The sequence below is a fragment of the Berghia stephanieae genome, chromosome 1, assembly GCF_034508935.2.
Source record: "Berghia stephanieae isolate SIO BIC M18660-M18661 chromosome 1, UCSD_Bste_1.3, whole genome shotgun sequence".
Classification (NCBI taxonomy): Eukaryota; Metazoa; Mollusca; class Gastropoda; order Nudibranchia; family Aeolidiidae; genus Berghia; species Berghia stephanieae.
The window spans coordinates 19672426-19691042 of record NC_088360.1 but is presented as its reverse complement, the minus strand read 5'-3'; the positions used below and the strand labels follow the sequence as shown (position 1 = coordinate 19691042).

At 35.3% G+C, this 18617-nt stretch overlaps 2 protein-coding genes across 2 annotated transcripts in view; one reads left to right on the top strand and one right to left on the bottom strand.

Moving 5' to 3' along the window:
- Positions 1-630: 630 nt before the first annotated feature.
- The window catches only part of LOC144963408 (uncharacterized), an 85044-nt gene continuing 67057 nt past the window's right edge, over positions 631-18617 (bottom strand). The window contains exon 5 of the mRNA XM_078897444.1: positions 631-770. Coding sequence (XP_078753570.1) covers positions 631-770 — 140 coding nt within the window. The remainder of the gene's footprint in view (positions 771-18617) is intronic.
- The window catches only part of LOC144970019 (muscarinic acetylcholine receptor M5-like), a 286770-nt gene continuing 280280 nt past the window's right edge, over positions 12128-18617 (top strand). Inside the window, exon 1 of the mRNA XM_078909194.1 lies at positions 12128-12641. The gene's annotated coding sequence lies outside the window, so the exon portion shown is untranslated. The remainder of the gene's footprint in view (positions 12642-18617) is intronic.

The following is an 18617-nucleotide window of genomic DNA, read 5'->3' as shown; positions in this document are numbered from 1 at the left end:
CGCATAAACGCACCTCGACATATTTGAGACGATAAGTCGCAAATTTGAAAATAAAACTCCCTTTATTTACCTTCGAGGGGAAACTTCTTTTTTGGGGTCCACTGAGATAGAAAGACTGAAATAACCTAACCGCCAGCAGAAGCGCAGTATCGCAAAATGAGGTAGATCTAAGTGTTATGTTCAAAGTCACTCAGCGCGGCGCGGGGAATCGAACCGGTACCTTCTGGGTTCGAGGCAAAGACCTTACCACTGCACCACACATCCAATACTTATTTCATTAAGATAAAATTATAAAACTAGAATCCATGTCATAAGGAAAGAAGAAGTAGTCCGTCAGAGCCATTCGGCCCATGGAGCCGGAGTTTATCCCGGTTTCCATAGCGTGAAACTGACAATAGCAATTGCTTGCTACCTTTTGGATAGGACGCTAGTCTATCGCAAAGTACTTTCAAATCTAATAGAATCAGCTACCCATTTACTACTGGGTGGACAGAGGGGTGGGGGGCGGACAGGGGGAGGGGTCAGAAAAGTCTCGACTGCACCCGGGATCGATCTTGTTCCCTTTGCGTGTGAAGCAAGTGCTCTACCAACTGAGCTATCGGAACCCCCATGCCATAAGGAGATAATACTCTAATGTTTAATAGTGTCAGCACAAACGGTTAGTGGAACAAGAGAATTCAAGACAGTCAGTCTTTCGTGAGGTAAAATGATTAGGACAGGTAATGACTGGATCCCATCAGACAATGTACGTCTGCAAATGATTAGAGGGTCTGAAAACAATATTAGTGGAGCAAGAGAATTAAAATCAATCTTTTGTAAGGTACATACCGCTAGGTTTTGATTGATTCCAGTCAGACAACGACTGCCACCACTGATTAGAGGATCTTAAAGAAAAAAAACCCCAAAACAAACCAGATGAATCCAAGCGAATTCAAACCCTTAACCGTTTCCTTACCAGCCGTTTTCGGAATTTTCCCCAAAATTTCACACCCACCCAATACAAAAATAGTTTTTTTTCTAACTCAAACAGAAAAGCAACAAACACATTCTATGCATACAGCAAAATGAACTCTACAATACGTTTTTATAGCTGTAATAAACATTTTTCTTTAAATTTTGTGATTTACAAAAGAAATCTGAATTACAAAAGTGCTGGTTGTATCGTAACGAATGTGACGATTTTCCTTTTGTTGGTAAGGAGAGGGTTAATTGCGTGTATGTCTCTCCAGCTCCCAACCAAACTAAATTAAAAAATTGAGCTTTTATATAGCGCAATATCCACCAAACGTGCTCAAAGCGCTTTACAAGGGGTCCCTGGTCAACAGCAACATTTAACATGTAGGACAGGACATAACGCCTGTTAGGCGATATAACAATTTTTCGGACAAAGACAACGCTGTTAACGGCCAGGTACTCATTTACACCTGAGTACGGTGAGAGAATGTGAGTAAAGAGCCTTTTCCAAGGACTCAACTATGCGCCGAGCGCGAGGCTCGAACCTTCCGATCCGAAAGCGAGTGTCATACCACTAGACCACATAGCCACACCTAGTCACCATGCTGGTGCGGTTTTGAAGAAAAATTGAACGATGGGAAAAGGACACTGTCTGCAGGGAAAATAATTTCAGACAAAATGTGATTTAGAATGACGATATTATGCCAAACGTAAACGTTAGATAATGATAATTAGGTAAGAGATCCAGATGTAATTTCAAACTCATTCAAAATGCAAAATTCTAAAACAAATCAAACTCAATGTTTTTTTTTTAATGGCTTGAATTAGTTTTTCAACTAAATCTTCTTATTTCGTTAGTGTAGATTTATTATGAAATAATGTGGAACCGATATCTAGTATTTGCAGCAGTGAATCTATATTTTGTCGTATGTCGACGAAACACATCTCTTAAATTCTATTAGCAATAGGGAGTGAGATTAGCGGAAGAGTGGCGTACCTTGATTGGACGTCACCGGTGGAAAAGTTATTAGACACAGAACGTCATGTTCGTTGTGCACATGAGACACTTCACCGAAAGCGAGGACGAGAGAGACGCATGCGCAAAACCATTTTGACGTTCTCTCTGTAAGGTGACGTACAATCATGGGACGCTACTCTTCCGCTAATCTCATTCCCTATAGGGAAGAACCGTCGTGACGTCACACCTTCCATTTTCCCGGAGGGCTAATGATGAATAGTGAATAGGTTACATATTGCATTCTAAGAACTACGAGATGTAAAAGATGGATGATGTTTATTGACGACCAGCATTAAGACTAGAAAATATCATGCCATCACTCTGAAACCCGAAAATCACTTACACAAGGTATGTATAACTGGCGCTGATGTAAGCTAAATGTGTTGCAAGCGCCGTAAAACCCATAAAAACAATAAAAACAAAAAAACACAAGGTATGTATTCAGTCCTCTGGAAAAGTGGTTTTACACTTCCAATGAGATGGGAACCCGTTGTTTAACATCCCATTTTTGTTCTTCTTCTTCTTCTTCTTCTTCTTCTTCTTCGTTCCCATCACGTCACATGGTCAGTCCGGTCTGGTGAATGAAGCCCACAGTGGTCCTGAGGTCGTCCTCACTGCCGTACAGCTTCTTTGTGTATGGGGTTGGGTCAGGCCAGAAGTTCCTTCTGAACTGGTTGTACCTTGGACATTCCATTAGGACATGATGTCCATTTTCATTTTCAAGTCCGCAGTCACATTGTCCAAAGGCACCTGCTCTGGACATCCTCCACATATGTTCCTTTAACTGGTTGTGTCCAGTTCTCAGTCTGAAGATGATGACCTGTTCCTTTCTGTCGAGCCCCTTGATTGGGTCATTCATGTTGTATTCTGGGTGCTTCTCTCTCCATCTCTGAGACTGGATAAATTGGGTTATTTTGTTAATTTCTCCTGTTGAGTACGTTGGAGAGGGTTGCTGCATGCGACTAACTGCCTTTGCCAGTTGGTCAGCGATCTGATTTCCAAGTATCCCACAATGTCCTGGAATCCACTGCAGTACAATGTTGGTAAACTTGCTTAGCTTCATGAGGTCTTCCACCAAGGCGTCTATATCATCCGCAAAGGACATCATTATATCCTCCAGAATTTTCTTAGCATCTGTTAAAATCACTATGTGTCTTGGTTTTTCATTTTCTGAGAGGATTTGCTTAACAGCTTCATGGATTGCATCTGCCTCTGACTTGTTGATTGAAGTGCGAGTACCAGTCGGTTTGCTGATCTCCTTTTGTTGACCATTTGTGTGCTCGATGTGCACTCCAAGGCCCCCGCACGTGTGTTCTTTATTGCATGAACCATCTGTATAGATTCTTGATTTTTTTTGTTCTATAATGATAATTTCAGTTACTGACTACAACCAAGTATGTATTCAGTATTCACACTCTTTTTTGAATAGGACAAGCTGTGTAAATATATACTTTAACAGGGACATAACTTGTCGGAGCTTTCCAATATTTGACATGCATTGTACCATACTTCCAATACTTATTTTATTATGCACGATAAAATTATATCTATTTATATATATTATTGAAGGCGTTCAGTATTATTGACTTGGCTATAAGACGATACACCGTACCACTCGTCGGTTGGTAACTGTTTTTTTTAATTCTTTTATGGAATCGTGTGGGCATGGCACACTGCTTGCGACATCTACAGGTCTCAAGTTTGAATCCCGGTATAGCGACGCTATGTTCAATCATTAGAAAAGGTCTTTATTCCAGTATTTCTCACCATACTCAGGTTTAAATTCAATATCAGACCGGGTAAGATAGTTTGTTACATCCTCCATCTTCAATAGCATTTGACTAGGAATCCCTTGTATAGCACTTTACGCCCATTTATAAATTATAATATTGCTCTATATCAAAGCCCAGGCTCTTTTCTTTTAATTGTATCCATATTATTTTGGACACGCCTACGAGTTGCTTAGAGTACAAGGCGGACAGGACAGTAACCTTAAACATTGAAAAAAAAAGAAGAAATTTCGAAATTCTCTCCTTTTATTGAAAAATAAGATTCCTGTCTATTTTTTTACAACGCAACTATCTATGTGTGGTTGCTTAACAAAAGGTGCTACATGGTGAAAATTTCAGATCTCCGATGTCGTACAAATGTACATAGCATACCTTGTGAATAAAATACAGTTTATCTTTTCAAGTTATTATGTTAACTAGGGACAAAGTTAAGCATGTCTCTTCACCAAATCCAATGTATTTCAAAATTGTTATTGATGTTAATTATATTTTTACTCATATCTCGAACATAAGCGCGACATTCGACACTTTTGTCAGGCCATCGCACATAATATGTATTTTAGTATCCGATAGAATCCGATAGACACTCCATAACTTTCTTTCATTCATCTCTCTATAACTGAACGTGTCAGGGCTCTAACAGAACGAGCTGTAAACCAATTGTGAACGAAAGGCCATCGCATTAGTCCAGAATTAGATTTCGCCAACCCCTTTAAGAGAGATGAAATAGAATGTCAACCCATTTTTTTTATCTTTCTGTTAGACTTACTCTTCTACTTCTACCTGCCCAGCTAATACTACTTTCATAACTCGTGATTCTACACTTATGTGACCCACTGTATTTCAATGGTATGACTTCAGTGTGGCGCGGATTCCAAACATATGAGTGATATATTATACTTAAAGAGATCAGAAATATGATAGTTTGAGCTTTCGCAATTTAAAAATATGCACTTATTTTCCAAGATATAATAAATAAATTAAATTTTAAGTCACATATCTTTAACTATAAACTTTAACTTCAGTCACCGCTACATAATACCGCTGTAAGACGATGGGTCACATAATTTCATTCACAGACCACTGCAAATTGAAAACCTGTTTGCGGGTATATATAACAGTTCCACCCAACTCTAGAAAACACATTTTAATTCATTTAGGTCAGAGAACATTCAAACATCGATTAAAATGGCCTTCGACACGACATAAAGTCTGAAGTCTAAGACTTTTAATCAGCTGCAGGTTTGAAACATATTGATTGTCAAGCTTTGAAAAAATGAGCTTCTATATAGCGTAATATCCACTAAACGTATTCAGAGCGCTTTACAAGTGGTCCCTGGTCAACAGCATCCCTTAACATGTAGGACGGGACATGACGCCTTTTAGGCGATATTACAATTTTTTTTCGGACAGAGACAACGCTGTTAACGTCCAGGCACTCATTTTACACATGAGTACGGTGAGAGAATGTGAGTAAAGAGTCTTTTCCAAGGACTCAACTATGCGCCGAGCGAGGCTCGAACCCATGACCTTCCGATGCGAAAGCGAAGGACCGTTTTAATCGATCGATATTTGAAGAAAAAAATCCATTCAAAACAAATAAAAACAAAAAAAAAAAAAACAAAAAAAAAAACAAAACAAAAAAACAACTTGTTATGCCAGATATAGAATAAATATAGTCCAGTTTGAATCCTTTGAGGTGCCACAAAAGAGCCATAGTTACTATATATAAGGATCTGATGATAAGTGATAGGGTTGATGAAGTCTCGTCAGATCGTAATACAAAAATGTCAAGGGGAATTTATTTGATTTGGGGGGAGGCAAAATACTTCCCTTCCACTTATCGAAAAACGCCGCAGAGAATGTGCCTTCGGAAAAGTTCAGCGGAACATCTTTATATTGCAATCAGAGTGTAAAAGAATGCCATTCCATGCTGTTGAGAGTGGTTGTGTGTTATAACTACAGGCAAGGAGGCCTCCTATGGATAACGATTGATTTACAATCCAGTCAGTCATATGAAAGACAGGTCTATTTTATGGGGTAAAGCAAATAAACAAATCGAAACGAAATGAATAAAGTAAAAACGTGAAAAACGAGCAAATACATTTAAAAACAAATGAAACAAATATACCGTCCTACATGTTATGTGTTACTGTTGGCTAGGGACATCATGTAAAGCGCCTTTAGCACGTTTAGTGGATATTGTGCTATATAAATCTTCATTTTTTAAACTCGAAAAGTATGATAAATATGTAGTTCTTCATGCAGACATACCTACTTGAAATTGGATAACAAAATTCGTAGATTTCATGACTAATTATAACAATATATACATGACAACTACTATGCCTTAAATACGTCAAAATTGTGCTTTAAACTCCTCTGGGAGTCCCTATAGTTCAGTTGGTAGAGCACTCGAGATTTCACTCTGAGCGGAAGCGAGGACGAGAGACGCATGCGCACAACAAACATGACGTTCTCTCTCTAATAACTTTTCCGCCAGTGACGTCACAGACTATGGGTGACGTCCAATCCAAGGGACGCTACTCTTCCGCTAATCTCATTCCCTATATACAGGCTCTGACTACAAACACTGGTTTTCAAAAGTTTTTATTGAATTAAAGATCTTGATATAATATTGTTTCAGGTTGGAGCCAAATAATCATAGTTCTACTACGTTTTAAGTACTAGTCAGCAGACCTGCTGTTTATGTTAGCACTTCTTTATCTTCTAGAAATAAAAAAATTAAAAAATGGGTTAAAGACACTTGTATTCGATATTTCCATCAATGCGTTTTAATCGTTCTCATTATAGCTAAGTGTGATTCACTGTATTTCACGTCAGTAATTCAAAATAAAAGTTTTTCACACGTAAACAATGTATCCTAACCCTTTGCAATAAAAAATAAACAAACTTTGTGTGAGTATTAGATATATGTAATTGTCTGTATTTGAATCACCCGGTACGGCGTGCACATAGATATATGCAGGTCTGATAACTTAACGCAATTGTGGGCCTAGTTTAACATTGTTGCAATGGACAACATTTTGCGTCATTTTTGTGGGATTTCCATTAGAAGAATGAGTCCATATTGAATTGGGTTATCAGACTTGCAAATAAATGCACGTCGCCCTGCCGACATCATACCGCTTCGAGGCGATGTCACATAATATGTTAATAATAAACATATTTATAGTACCATAGTTTTGGTCAGGCAAAGAAAAATTTTATGAGAAATCCTAGAAACAGATAGTTTCAATTTATTTTGAAACGAAGTTTAAAAAACATTCTTGGAAAGAAATGTAGTTTGGTAGTTTGCTAAGTTTTGTCACCGAAAATATCAAACCAACAACAGAGGCTTACTCAACCCTCTCCTTACCAACTATAGGAAAATCGTCACATTTGTTACGATACAACCAACATTTTTCTTATTCAAATTTCTTTTGTACATCATACAAATTTAAAAAATTGAAAAGTATGTTATAGAGCATGTTTTACTAAAGAAATTATGTATCGCAAGAACTTCACTGCTATTTGTTTGAGTGTTAAAAAAATATTTTTCTGTTAGTTGGGTGTGCAGTTTTGGGGAAAATCCTGAAAGGAGAGGGTTAAGCATCTATACTGTGATTTCTAAAGAGGTGTTGGGTTTTCCCCTACAGAAAATTAAAGGGACTATAATATAGGATGGACATCTGTTCTAACTCCACGATAGAAATCCGTCATCAGATCGATGTATTTTTGAGTGTTTACCCCAAGGGTAGAATCATCACCGACAATATCCCCCTGTTTTTTCCCTCATTTCCATCATTGTTTTCATCACAATTTCAATTATTTGGAGGGTTCCTCGCCCTTTTTTTCCAGTTATATAATTTCGAGATTCTTTTGTTTGTTGTTTGCATCTCACTGATATATAGATATTATCTTTTTTTTTTTTGGGTTGCATTTCCTTTATTTTGGGTACAAGATATGAATACCCCAAATGTTGACCGAATATTAGATAGTCCGGAGTGACTGAACAAGAGTACTAGACAGAGAATAAGAATGATTGAAATAGAGTAGTTGCTATGTATATATATATATATATATATATATATATATATATATATATATATATATATATATATATATATATATATATAAATGGATTTACTCACTTAATGGCCGAAACACATGTTTCTGTGGTTTCCATCCACGTCGTCAGTCGGCATATTATGTCCGTATAATGATTTTTTTTTCCATTTGGGTTCAATGTTGATATTCTTGCATCCTTACTACCTACAAGTACCCACCAACACTCATAAATATATATATATATATATATATATATATATATATATATAATATATATATATATATATATATATATATATATATATATATATAATTTCTTTCTTCTTCGATGAATCCGTGAAAATATGCCATGTAAATGTTCATAATATCTTTTACATATTTTATAGATAGATGGTTTTTACATGACGCCTTGTCATGGCTTTGAATATACGTCGACCTTACAAATTAACCAGACGCCGACATCTTATAACATCCATGCATAGCTCAGAATAATATGGTTTAAAAACAAACAAACAATGCAAACAAAACATAAACATATAAAACAAACCTAAACAAAATTACCAGTCACACAGAAAACCGCACATACACACACATACACACACACAAACACACGCGCGCGCACACACACACACACACTCAAAGACACATAAATATGTGACGGATGGTCATAAAATGGTATTATATAAAATTGAATACATAGCTTGATGTTTAACATTGAGATTAAATTAATGTCTATATTATGTAGAGCGGGTTGTTGCTCTTGATAATATCACCTGCTGATGATGATATTGATAGTAATGATAATAATGATGAAAATAATAATAATAATAATAATAATAATAATAATAATAATAATAATAATAATAATAATAATAATAATAATAATAGTAATAATTATAATAATGTTTCCTATTTTTGCATCTAGATCATTCTAAGACAATGCCACATTAACTCTATCATTTTCATGATACAACATGTTTAGACATGAGCACTTGACTGTTCGACAAGTTCGTAAAATAATAAGCAGCGAGTAGAAAATAATACCAGAAAAAAAACCCAAGATAAATAAAAAAAATGGTTGCTAATGACAACGATGAGAAATGTTGTTCGAAAGGTCAACAATAGGAAGTCAGAAAAGGGTAACAATCACAATAAGCCCTCACCTTATTCACAATCACTGTGTCTTTAGGATGAGAGCCTCAGTTTCTAAGGTCATACATTGTTTTGTTGAGGCTAATATTAAAACTGATCCTAACCTAAAAGCTACTTGATTGTTCCAAGTAAATATTTTAGGGCTAATTGTTATCTTAGATTTAAACAATATTGAACGTTGAACTGGAATTTCATTGACCTCTGAGTTAGACACTGAATTCAGCTTGTTTGACACAGTTTTGTGGGTTCTGTGCTCAGTCGTCTGAACCACAGTACAGTGTCCTTCAAAATCGATCATATTATAACAGATATTTTAACAAATTCAATAATATTAGGGACTAGGTTGCCTAAGGCTATTGGTACTGGTATTCTATATCAATTTGTACTTGTCTACATTTTTTTGAAGTCGTCACACGTTCAACTTTTACTTAAATGCTTGTTCACCCCACTCGTTACAATATTATGCTACGATCGCATTGATCTTAATGAAAAAGATAAATGCACCAGTAAAGGAAAGTTATTTACCTTGTCATAAACTATAGATAGTATGCACTTGTCTTAGAAGTTCACAACATTGCCATCCGGAAGTATAGATAGTTCGAAGATGACGTCATTCAAGTCTTTGTTATTGTTATTTTGCCATCCGCGTTTATGAGTAATGCTCACTGAATTGTATCAACCCGACTATAAACGTTCATGGATACACACAGTTTTGTGTGTTGGTCCGTTATACTTCCGGATGGCAATGTTATGAGCTTCTAAGCCAAGCGCATACTATCTATAACGGACCTACTCACAAAACTATGTGTAACCTTAAACGTTTATAGTCTGTTTAATACAGTTTAGTGAGAGTTACTCACAAACGCGGATGGCAAAAAACAAAAACAAAGGCCTGAATGACACCATCTACGTTCTATCTATAGAAATTCAACTAAAAAGTTTTTGATATTCAAGGAGTTCGAGAAGTGATATCCACCCAAAATTCGTGGTAGTTTTTTAGTGATTTGAGCTCTGCCTCTTGCACCAATTTGGTCGTAATTCAATAAGTTCTGTGGTGAATGGTCTTATCTAAAACTTGGGATCTGTAGGGCACGATCCATAAGATGCAGCTTGTCACAATCTGGAATATAAGCCCGAAGTTTTGCTGTAGCTCACCTAGATGCTCGTGTACAAGTCATTTTACAGTCATTTTGCATTGGCTTCAATGCTAGAATTTTTGTTTTCCCAATTGCGACCTGATTAAATTGTTAAAATCTTTCAAAATGTGTACTGTCGCAATTAGATATCTAGTAAAATTAGTTTGCACACAATTTCAATTTTGATTTAAAAGTTGAGTCTTACTACTAATGGCTATGGGCGGCTATATGGTCAAGTGGTATGGCACTCGCTTTCGGATCAGAAGGTCCTGGGTTCGAACCTTGCTCGGCGCATAGTTGAGTCATTGGAAAAGGCTCTTTACTCACATTCTCTCACCATACTCACATGTAAAATGAGTACCTGGCCATGAACAGCGTTGTCTTTGTCGGAAAAAATTGTAATATCGACTAACAGGTGTGTCATGTCTCGTTCTTCATGTTACGTGTTGCTGTTGGCCATGGGCTCTTTTGTAAAGCGCTTTGAACACGTTTGGTGGATATTGCGCTATATAATTGCTCAAGTAAGTATTACTAACTTCAAAAATATTGCACTCTTTTCCTTGCATCGCTCAACCTAATCGATTTATGCCTTCCAGTACTTCCGGTCCAGAGGACAATTTTGCAAGCTAAAGGATATATCTTCAGAATTTGCAATCATTGGGTGTCTTTCTTGTGTACGAAAAGCAGGCAGCTCATTCCGTAGTTGAAAGACACGCTTCAAAACTTTTCCTCATGGTAACCAGCGAACTTCAGCATGATATAAAAACTCATTCTATTTTCTTATATGCCTTGCATTGTAGTAGTAGTAGTAGTAGTAGTAGTATTAGTAGTAGTAGTAGTAGTAGTAGTAGTAGTAGTAGTAGTAGTAGTAGTAGTAGTAGTAGTAGTAGTAGTAGTAGTAGTAGTAGTAGTAGTAGTAGTAGTAGTAGTAGTAGTAGTAATAGTGTATACACAAACTCGGAAGCGCACACACAAACACACAGTACATTATATTAAACCATTAGCCTTTGATCACTGTAAAAGCACAACGTATTAATTTGTTTTTGATTGAAAACTTTCAATTGTTGGAGCTCCTCTAATTTCTATGGATAGGAATTTCCATATACGAGGAGAAAAATTTAAAAACTGATCTTCCACTGTGGAATTAATTCAATTCATAGTGCCAAATATTCCTCTGCCATCTATTTGTTTTTTAAGTAATATATTATGTATGTTTTCATTATTTCTGTTGTCGGCTGAAGAAGGGGTTTCAGTCCGAAATGTTCCGTGTTTGGAATTTTGTTCTTTTTTTTTTTGAAGCTTTTATGTTCATTTTGTTTATTTTGGAAATTTATAGATCTTTTACAGCTTATTTTGAATTCAAAACATTGTGCGTGTTGTCCATGCATTTAGTTGTCTTGTTTGTCTACAAAATGGAAGTAAAAATAGTTATCTTTTTGCATTACATTGAGACATTGAGACATTGAGTATGCTCCGGTATTTGGGGTGAATTTTTAATTCAGAAAAGTGAGTGGAGCAGGCACAATGAATTGCTCACTTCAATGCTAATTTTGTGACAAATCTGACACATGCAAAGATATCTGGCACGGTAGAACGCCAATAATTCTTTGCTTAATAGCGCTCGGGTTCGCTGTGGCCATGTGGTTTTTCTAAAAGTAACTTATCCGAGTATGAGTAATATTTGGTCCAAAACGTTTGGTAGAATTTGGTTGAATTCTTCATAGTGTCGCATTATGTCAGATTGTGTCGAACCAGTTATATTTTCGACTCGCCAAAACGCTGTACCACACGACGATACCAATTTATCAAATATAAGCCGTGTCTCTTGTGTTGAATGCAAAACGAATTTAACGACCAACAGGCCATCAGCTTATTGCAAATAAAACAATAATATAATGAAGACTTGCGTTCCTGCTTCACGTCTCTGCGTCAGCTGTCCTGCTCACTGCGGATCGCGCACGAAACGCACGCACGCTCTTTATTTTCCCACACGCGTAGCTTCGGTCGTGGGATGAATGAAAGTTACACTAGTTTGTAGTAGATAAAGATACCACAGAGTGGACATCCTAGTGCGCGATAATGATAGTGATAATACTTACATTCTCGAGGAAATGTCTATAGCCTATTACATTTAAGTGTTATTTAATTACCACTATATAAGTAACACGTTTACCTTTTCTTGTGTTTCATTGACTTGGAAAGTTATATTATTCGTTTGATAACATTTCTACGTCATTTCAAATGGATTAATATCTGTTTTGAACATTCCCCGTATATAGCTTATTAAAAGTTTGTGGAAGTAGATTTAAAAAAAAAGTCAATGTATCTCTAAAATAATATATTCAACTGAAAGAGATAAACATAATTATCCTAGTATCGTTGCTTATGACATTCTTAACGATTTCTTGGAGTATGGATTATATTTTGAAATGATTCTATCAAGCCACGACTATCGCTTTTGGATTGGTTTCTCAATTGGAATTGATAATAATTAATTGTTAATCAAAACTGAACTCAAAGGTAAGAAGAATATTTTTATCCCTTATTAATAAATTAAACACCGGGTACGATATGCCTTTATTGTATTGTTTGCTGGAATTGATGACTGAATCACAATTGATACAGAATGCGCGAACATAGTTTTAAAATCTGAAAACAATGCTTTCAATTCATGCAAAATTTTGAAACATATTTTTTATTGGGGTGAAATTTGCTAGAAACTTTAAAATTGGAAGATTCTGCGAGATGGCGGAATGGAAAAGTAACTATTTCCACCCGGATGCTGGGTTCGAGTCAAGTTTCGGTAACTCGTATTTTCTTTGAGCAAGAAACTGAGCCCGTAATGCTCATTTAACGGAGTTGCAGCACTGCAGCGGACACCTGGTTTATTTAGAACTTAAGGAAAACATTTCTATAAAGATGAATAAAAGGAATTTCATTTTTATTTTCCATTTTATGGTTAGGGTACTTGATTCCAAGGATGTCCTATGCTTGTTTTTTTTCCATCCTCGATTTTTACGCCCAGCTATGAATGGGTAGCTTGGTCAATTTAGATATGACGAAAGCCAAACATGACGCCATAATGGAAAAGACTCGTATTTAAAAGTTTGGCAAGAAAACTCGTCCTTTACATATAATCGACTGATTTAAATGATCTCGTGAGGTCCCAGGTTTGAGGGTTTTTACCAAGATGAGGGTCATTTAAATCGATCGATGTTTGAAGAACATTTACTGGTCATTTTAAAAAAATACGTGTCTATTCAGATTATTGCAATTTACTGGTTAAAAATTCTTGATTTTTTAATTTCGATATAATGTCTCAAATAACCAGTAGATTTTTGACCAATCAAAATGTGGGATTTGTGACACAAGTCGGCTAGGTCAAATATAGATAGAATGAAGTTGACGTCACTCTGGTCTGTGTTATTGTTTTTTTGCCATCCATGTTTTGAGTAATACTCACTAAACGGTATTATCCAGACTATAAAAGTTCATGATTACACATACTTTTCTGTGTTGGTCCGTTATACTTCCGGATGGCAATGTTATGATCTTCTTAGCCAAGCGCATACTATCTATAGCAGGTTTACAAACAATAGAATGATGGAAAGTTGACATCACTATGCTCATGTTATTGTTTTTCGACCAGTAGTTGTGTGATTAGTTTTCACTAGATTATCTCAAACAGACTTTAGGTAGAACGAAATTGACGTCACTCAGGTCTTTGTTATTGCATGTTTACACAGAGTTTTATGTGTTGGTCCGTTATATTTCCGGATGACAATGTTGTGAGTTTCATAACCAAGCGTACAGGATCTATAAACGTTAAAGGTTACACATTTTCAATGGCGTGGCATGCTTACAGTACAAAGTGGTGCTAGAATCTAGAATCAAAAGAAACTGACTTAAAACTTGCTATATTTGTAAATACAAAAGAAAGAAAAAAGAATTAAAGAAAAGATTCTCTCGAATTAATAAGAGGCGGTATATACCAGTTCTCAGTTTTTTTTCTTTTTAAAATGTTGTAATCCATTTTTAAAAGATAGGGCGGTGCCAGGCACCAAATCAACCAATATAGCCACGCCCCTGCACATATTTTTACGTAATGGTACGATAGATCAGGGGTGTAGAACTGGTGAGCATTTTACTTAAACGCATACCGTCGACGGTACAATACCGTGTGGTTCGTTTAGCAAATTGTTTACATTCGGACGACTGTCCGAAGGGCGTGTCTATGTTCCCTTTCTCTAGGTGTCTAAAATCAGACATTCAATTTAAAGTTTGTAAAGTTGACCGTATTACTAAAGTCCAGACGGGGTAGACGTCTATGACTTTTCCGGTTTATGCAACGAGAAAAGAAGAGTATAAATTACTTGTTACTCTTTGGATAGCTTGTTTTTCCTCAGACTAAAATTATACCCAATAACGTAGTCACTGCTTGATGGATAAAAGAAATGGAATGGGGAAGGAGGGGGGGGGGGCGGAGAACGGTTAAAAGGGAAGAGAGGAGAGAAAAAAAAAGAAAGAAAGAAAGAGAGAGAGAGAGAGAGAGAGAGAGAGAAAGAGAGAGAGAAAGAGAGAGAAAGAGAGATAGATAGATAGATAGATAGATAGAGAGAGAGAGAGTGAGAGAGAGAAAGAGAGAGAGAGAGAAAGAAAGAAAGAAAGAAAGAGAGAGAGAGAGAGAGAGAGAGAGAGAGAGAGAGAGAGAGAGAGGCTGTAATCACATTATTCAGACAGAACCGAACCAGGGTCATTTGCGTCGTCCTGGGTAGACGCATTAGAAATGAAATAACCATCAGCCACCACCAGACTGTTAATATCGATACAAAGTTGTATGGAGAGTCAACAGATCTGGAAAAGAAAGAAGATAAAACCGTCTTCATAATTTCATCAACGTTTCTCTATTTGATTTTGAACTGGACAACTTTCTTGACCGGCCCCTTGATTTATGGGAGAAGCATTATTTGTTTTTGTGTCCATAAGGTCGTAGTCAGATCTGCCTTGTACTACGAAAAGTTCGTAGTATTACGAAATTTTGGCTCCTATTTCAGAAGTTCATGCGAATCTTTCGATAGTATGCGCTTGGCAAAGAAGCTCATAACATTGCCATCCGGAAGTATAACGGACCAACACACAAAATTGTATGTAACCATGATCGTTTATAGTCTGGTTAATACAGTTCAGTGAGCATTACTCATAAACGCGGATGGCAAAAACAATAACAAAGACCTGAGTGACGTCATCTTCGAACTATCTATAAGTCATTAAAACTAATTGAAAATGAAAGTTGATGTCAAAGAGCACAATATTAAGGATTTTAAAGTGTTATTTTATCATTGTGGGGGTAAATTATTAAATCTGTAAAGTTAACTATAGCGATACAATTTCTGTCTCCTAAAAACAACGAATTTTTAACTTTTCAACTTGACAGGTCTGCGAAGCTATGCCACAGATTGACCCGATTTTTAGAAAAAACTTATTATGGGGAAACGGAATTATGTCTAGATACAACTGCATTTATTTCTCAGGATTTGGGGTCGATAATGAGACGATGTTGTTGACAATTATAGCGATTATGAACTCATAACAATCATATCGGCAACCTCAATATTATTATTGTTGTTGATGATGATGATGATAATGATGACGATGATGATATTGATGATGATATTATTATTATTATTATATTATTATTATTATTATTATTATTATTATTATTATTATTATTATTATTATTATTATTATTATTATTATCATTATTATCATTATTATTATCATTATTATTGATATTATCATTATCATCATGATCACCATCATCATCATCATCATCATCATCATCATCATCATCATCATCATCATCATCATCATCATCATCATCATCATTATTATGATATTATTATTGTTATTGTTATTATTATTAACATTATTATTATTATTATTATTATATTATTATTATTATTATTATTATTATTATTATTATTATTATTATTATTATTATTTTATTATTGTGATTATTATTATTATTATTATTATTATTATTATTATTATTATTATTATTTTATTATTTATTATTATTATTATTATTATTATTACTACTATTTATTATTATTATTATTATTATTATTATTATTATTATTTTATTATTATTATTATTATTATTATTATTATTATTATTATTATTATTATTATTATTATTACTAGTACTATAACCATTATTATTATTATTATTGTTGTTGTTGTGTAATATATATATGTATAATATTATTATTAATATTACTGTTGTTAATGTTATTTTCATAATAAAGCATCCTATCCATATCATTATTATAAATTTTATTATCATCGTTATCATCATCATCATCATCATCATCATCATCATCATCATCATCATCATCATCATCATCATCATCATCATCGTACTATTATTCCTACTACCGTAGTTACTGATGATGATGAAAATGATTACACTGATGAGTGTGATAATGATGACGATTATTATTATGATCATGACGACGATGTTAAAAATAATCACAATGCCAATTTTATTATGTTTATGATTATGTAGATCATAATGATGCTGATGGTCAGAAAGACACCGATATGGATGATAATGATGATGTTAGTAATGCCAAAACAAAATTTTGCGCATCATCATCTTGAAGAACGGGCGAAATGCATTCCACTTAATGGGCACGATCTACATTACATTTCCATGTCCTCGAGATCATTGGTCACATTGCAAAGTGTGCTCAAAATGACCCACATAGTGAAAAGTATTCACAACTTTTGAAATATCTAACATCACGATTGGTCATTTTGTTCAGATTGACACACGGGTATGTTTACAACTTTCATAAACAAAGCAGCGTGTTTACAATTGTTAAGAAATATCCAATCGTTGGACGTCAACAAATCATGTGATTGATGACGAGGTTGGACGAAAACATCAATATAGATCGCTCCCATTGAGTTACATAATAAAAAATCAAGAGAATATTCTACATTACAGTTAAATATCCACGTTACAATACATCATACTACATCAAAGGTGACTCATTATCTTAGGCTGTAACTGAATGCAGCATACGCATACACACAACAAACTTATGAAACATAAGAAGCACAAAAAATATGTGGAGCCTAAAACGTTTATATTACTATTCATAAACATTTATTTAGTGAGAACTATCTCATCTTAAAGGTGTTCTGAAACAATAACAAAGAAACGATGTGTGTTGTTTCACTTTGCTGGTAGTAAACTGAAAGAAATTTTCATTTCGATTAAAACGTTCGTGTTCGGTTCCTGTTTGGTTCGGCAATTAAAAATGAGAGAGATCACTCACTATGATAAAACAAGAGACCGACTGAGAGGAAAGGTCAAACTGAGAGCAAAACGGACCAGAAAGGAAAATGAATTCACTCGGGCAGTGTAGCTCAGCGGTACGGTCTTTGCTTCGTACCCGGAAGGTACCGAGTTCGATCACCCGCCGCTGCTGCGCTGTGTGGCCTTGAGCAAGTCATCTCGCTCTAGTTCAATTTGCGGCGCTGCACTGCGATTGACGCCTGGGTTATTCCAGTCTTCCCTTGGATTAGACCCTAGAGACAAATCTCCCCCCCCCCCCCTGTGGGATGAATAAAGGGAATATTATACTTTTTTTTATTCATAACCAGTATTATCTGGTAAACCTTCAATTGCAATCTGGTGCCCAAAATGGGGTTAATATAAAAAAAAAATATGTAAAATAAAAGCTAAATCCAAGTGCACATAACTCAAGGTCGTTAGACTCTTGCAATCACTTCTTTCACCAAACAATTAACTGACCATTTAAACTTTGCTTGACTTGGTTACAAAACGAGCCATCAGAATTGATGCTATATGTATAGGTAAAATACTCACAACATCTGCCAACAGAATATATCATTCCGATACAGAAAACTGTGTGTAACCTTGAACGTTGATAGTCTACTTATTGATAACATTTAGTGAGAACCAATAGTTAAAATGGCTGTCTAAAAACAATAACGAAGAGCTGAGAGACGTCAATGTCGTTTCTTCTAGAGAAGGAACAAAGATGACGTCACTTAGCTCTTTGTGATTAATCTTAGACCGTCCGTTAGAGATATTATATATATTATTATTGTCACTAAACTATATCAATCAGATTATAACCGCTAAAGGTTACACAGTTTTTTTTGTTGGTCTTTGCATGTGAAATCTGGTAGGTGGATGTTGTGAGTATTTTACCTAAACGCATAGCATCAATACCCTCGTCGGGTATTCGACGACGCTTACGATATATCATTGAGATGTGTAGTCGTGTGTTGACTGTTCATTTTAAAGTTTAGGCCCTTAAATCGATTTGTTTGTTAACAATATAAAAACTGGGCATATCCTGGATGTTTGCATAACACCACCAACAGCACACTTCAATCTGCCTCGCCAACTTAGAATATATTATTATAGTTTTATCAGTTAATTGGCCGTACTATGAG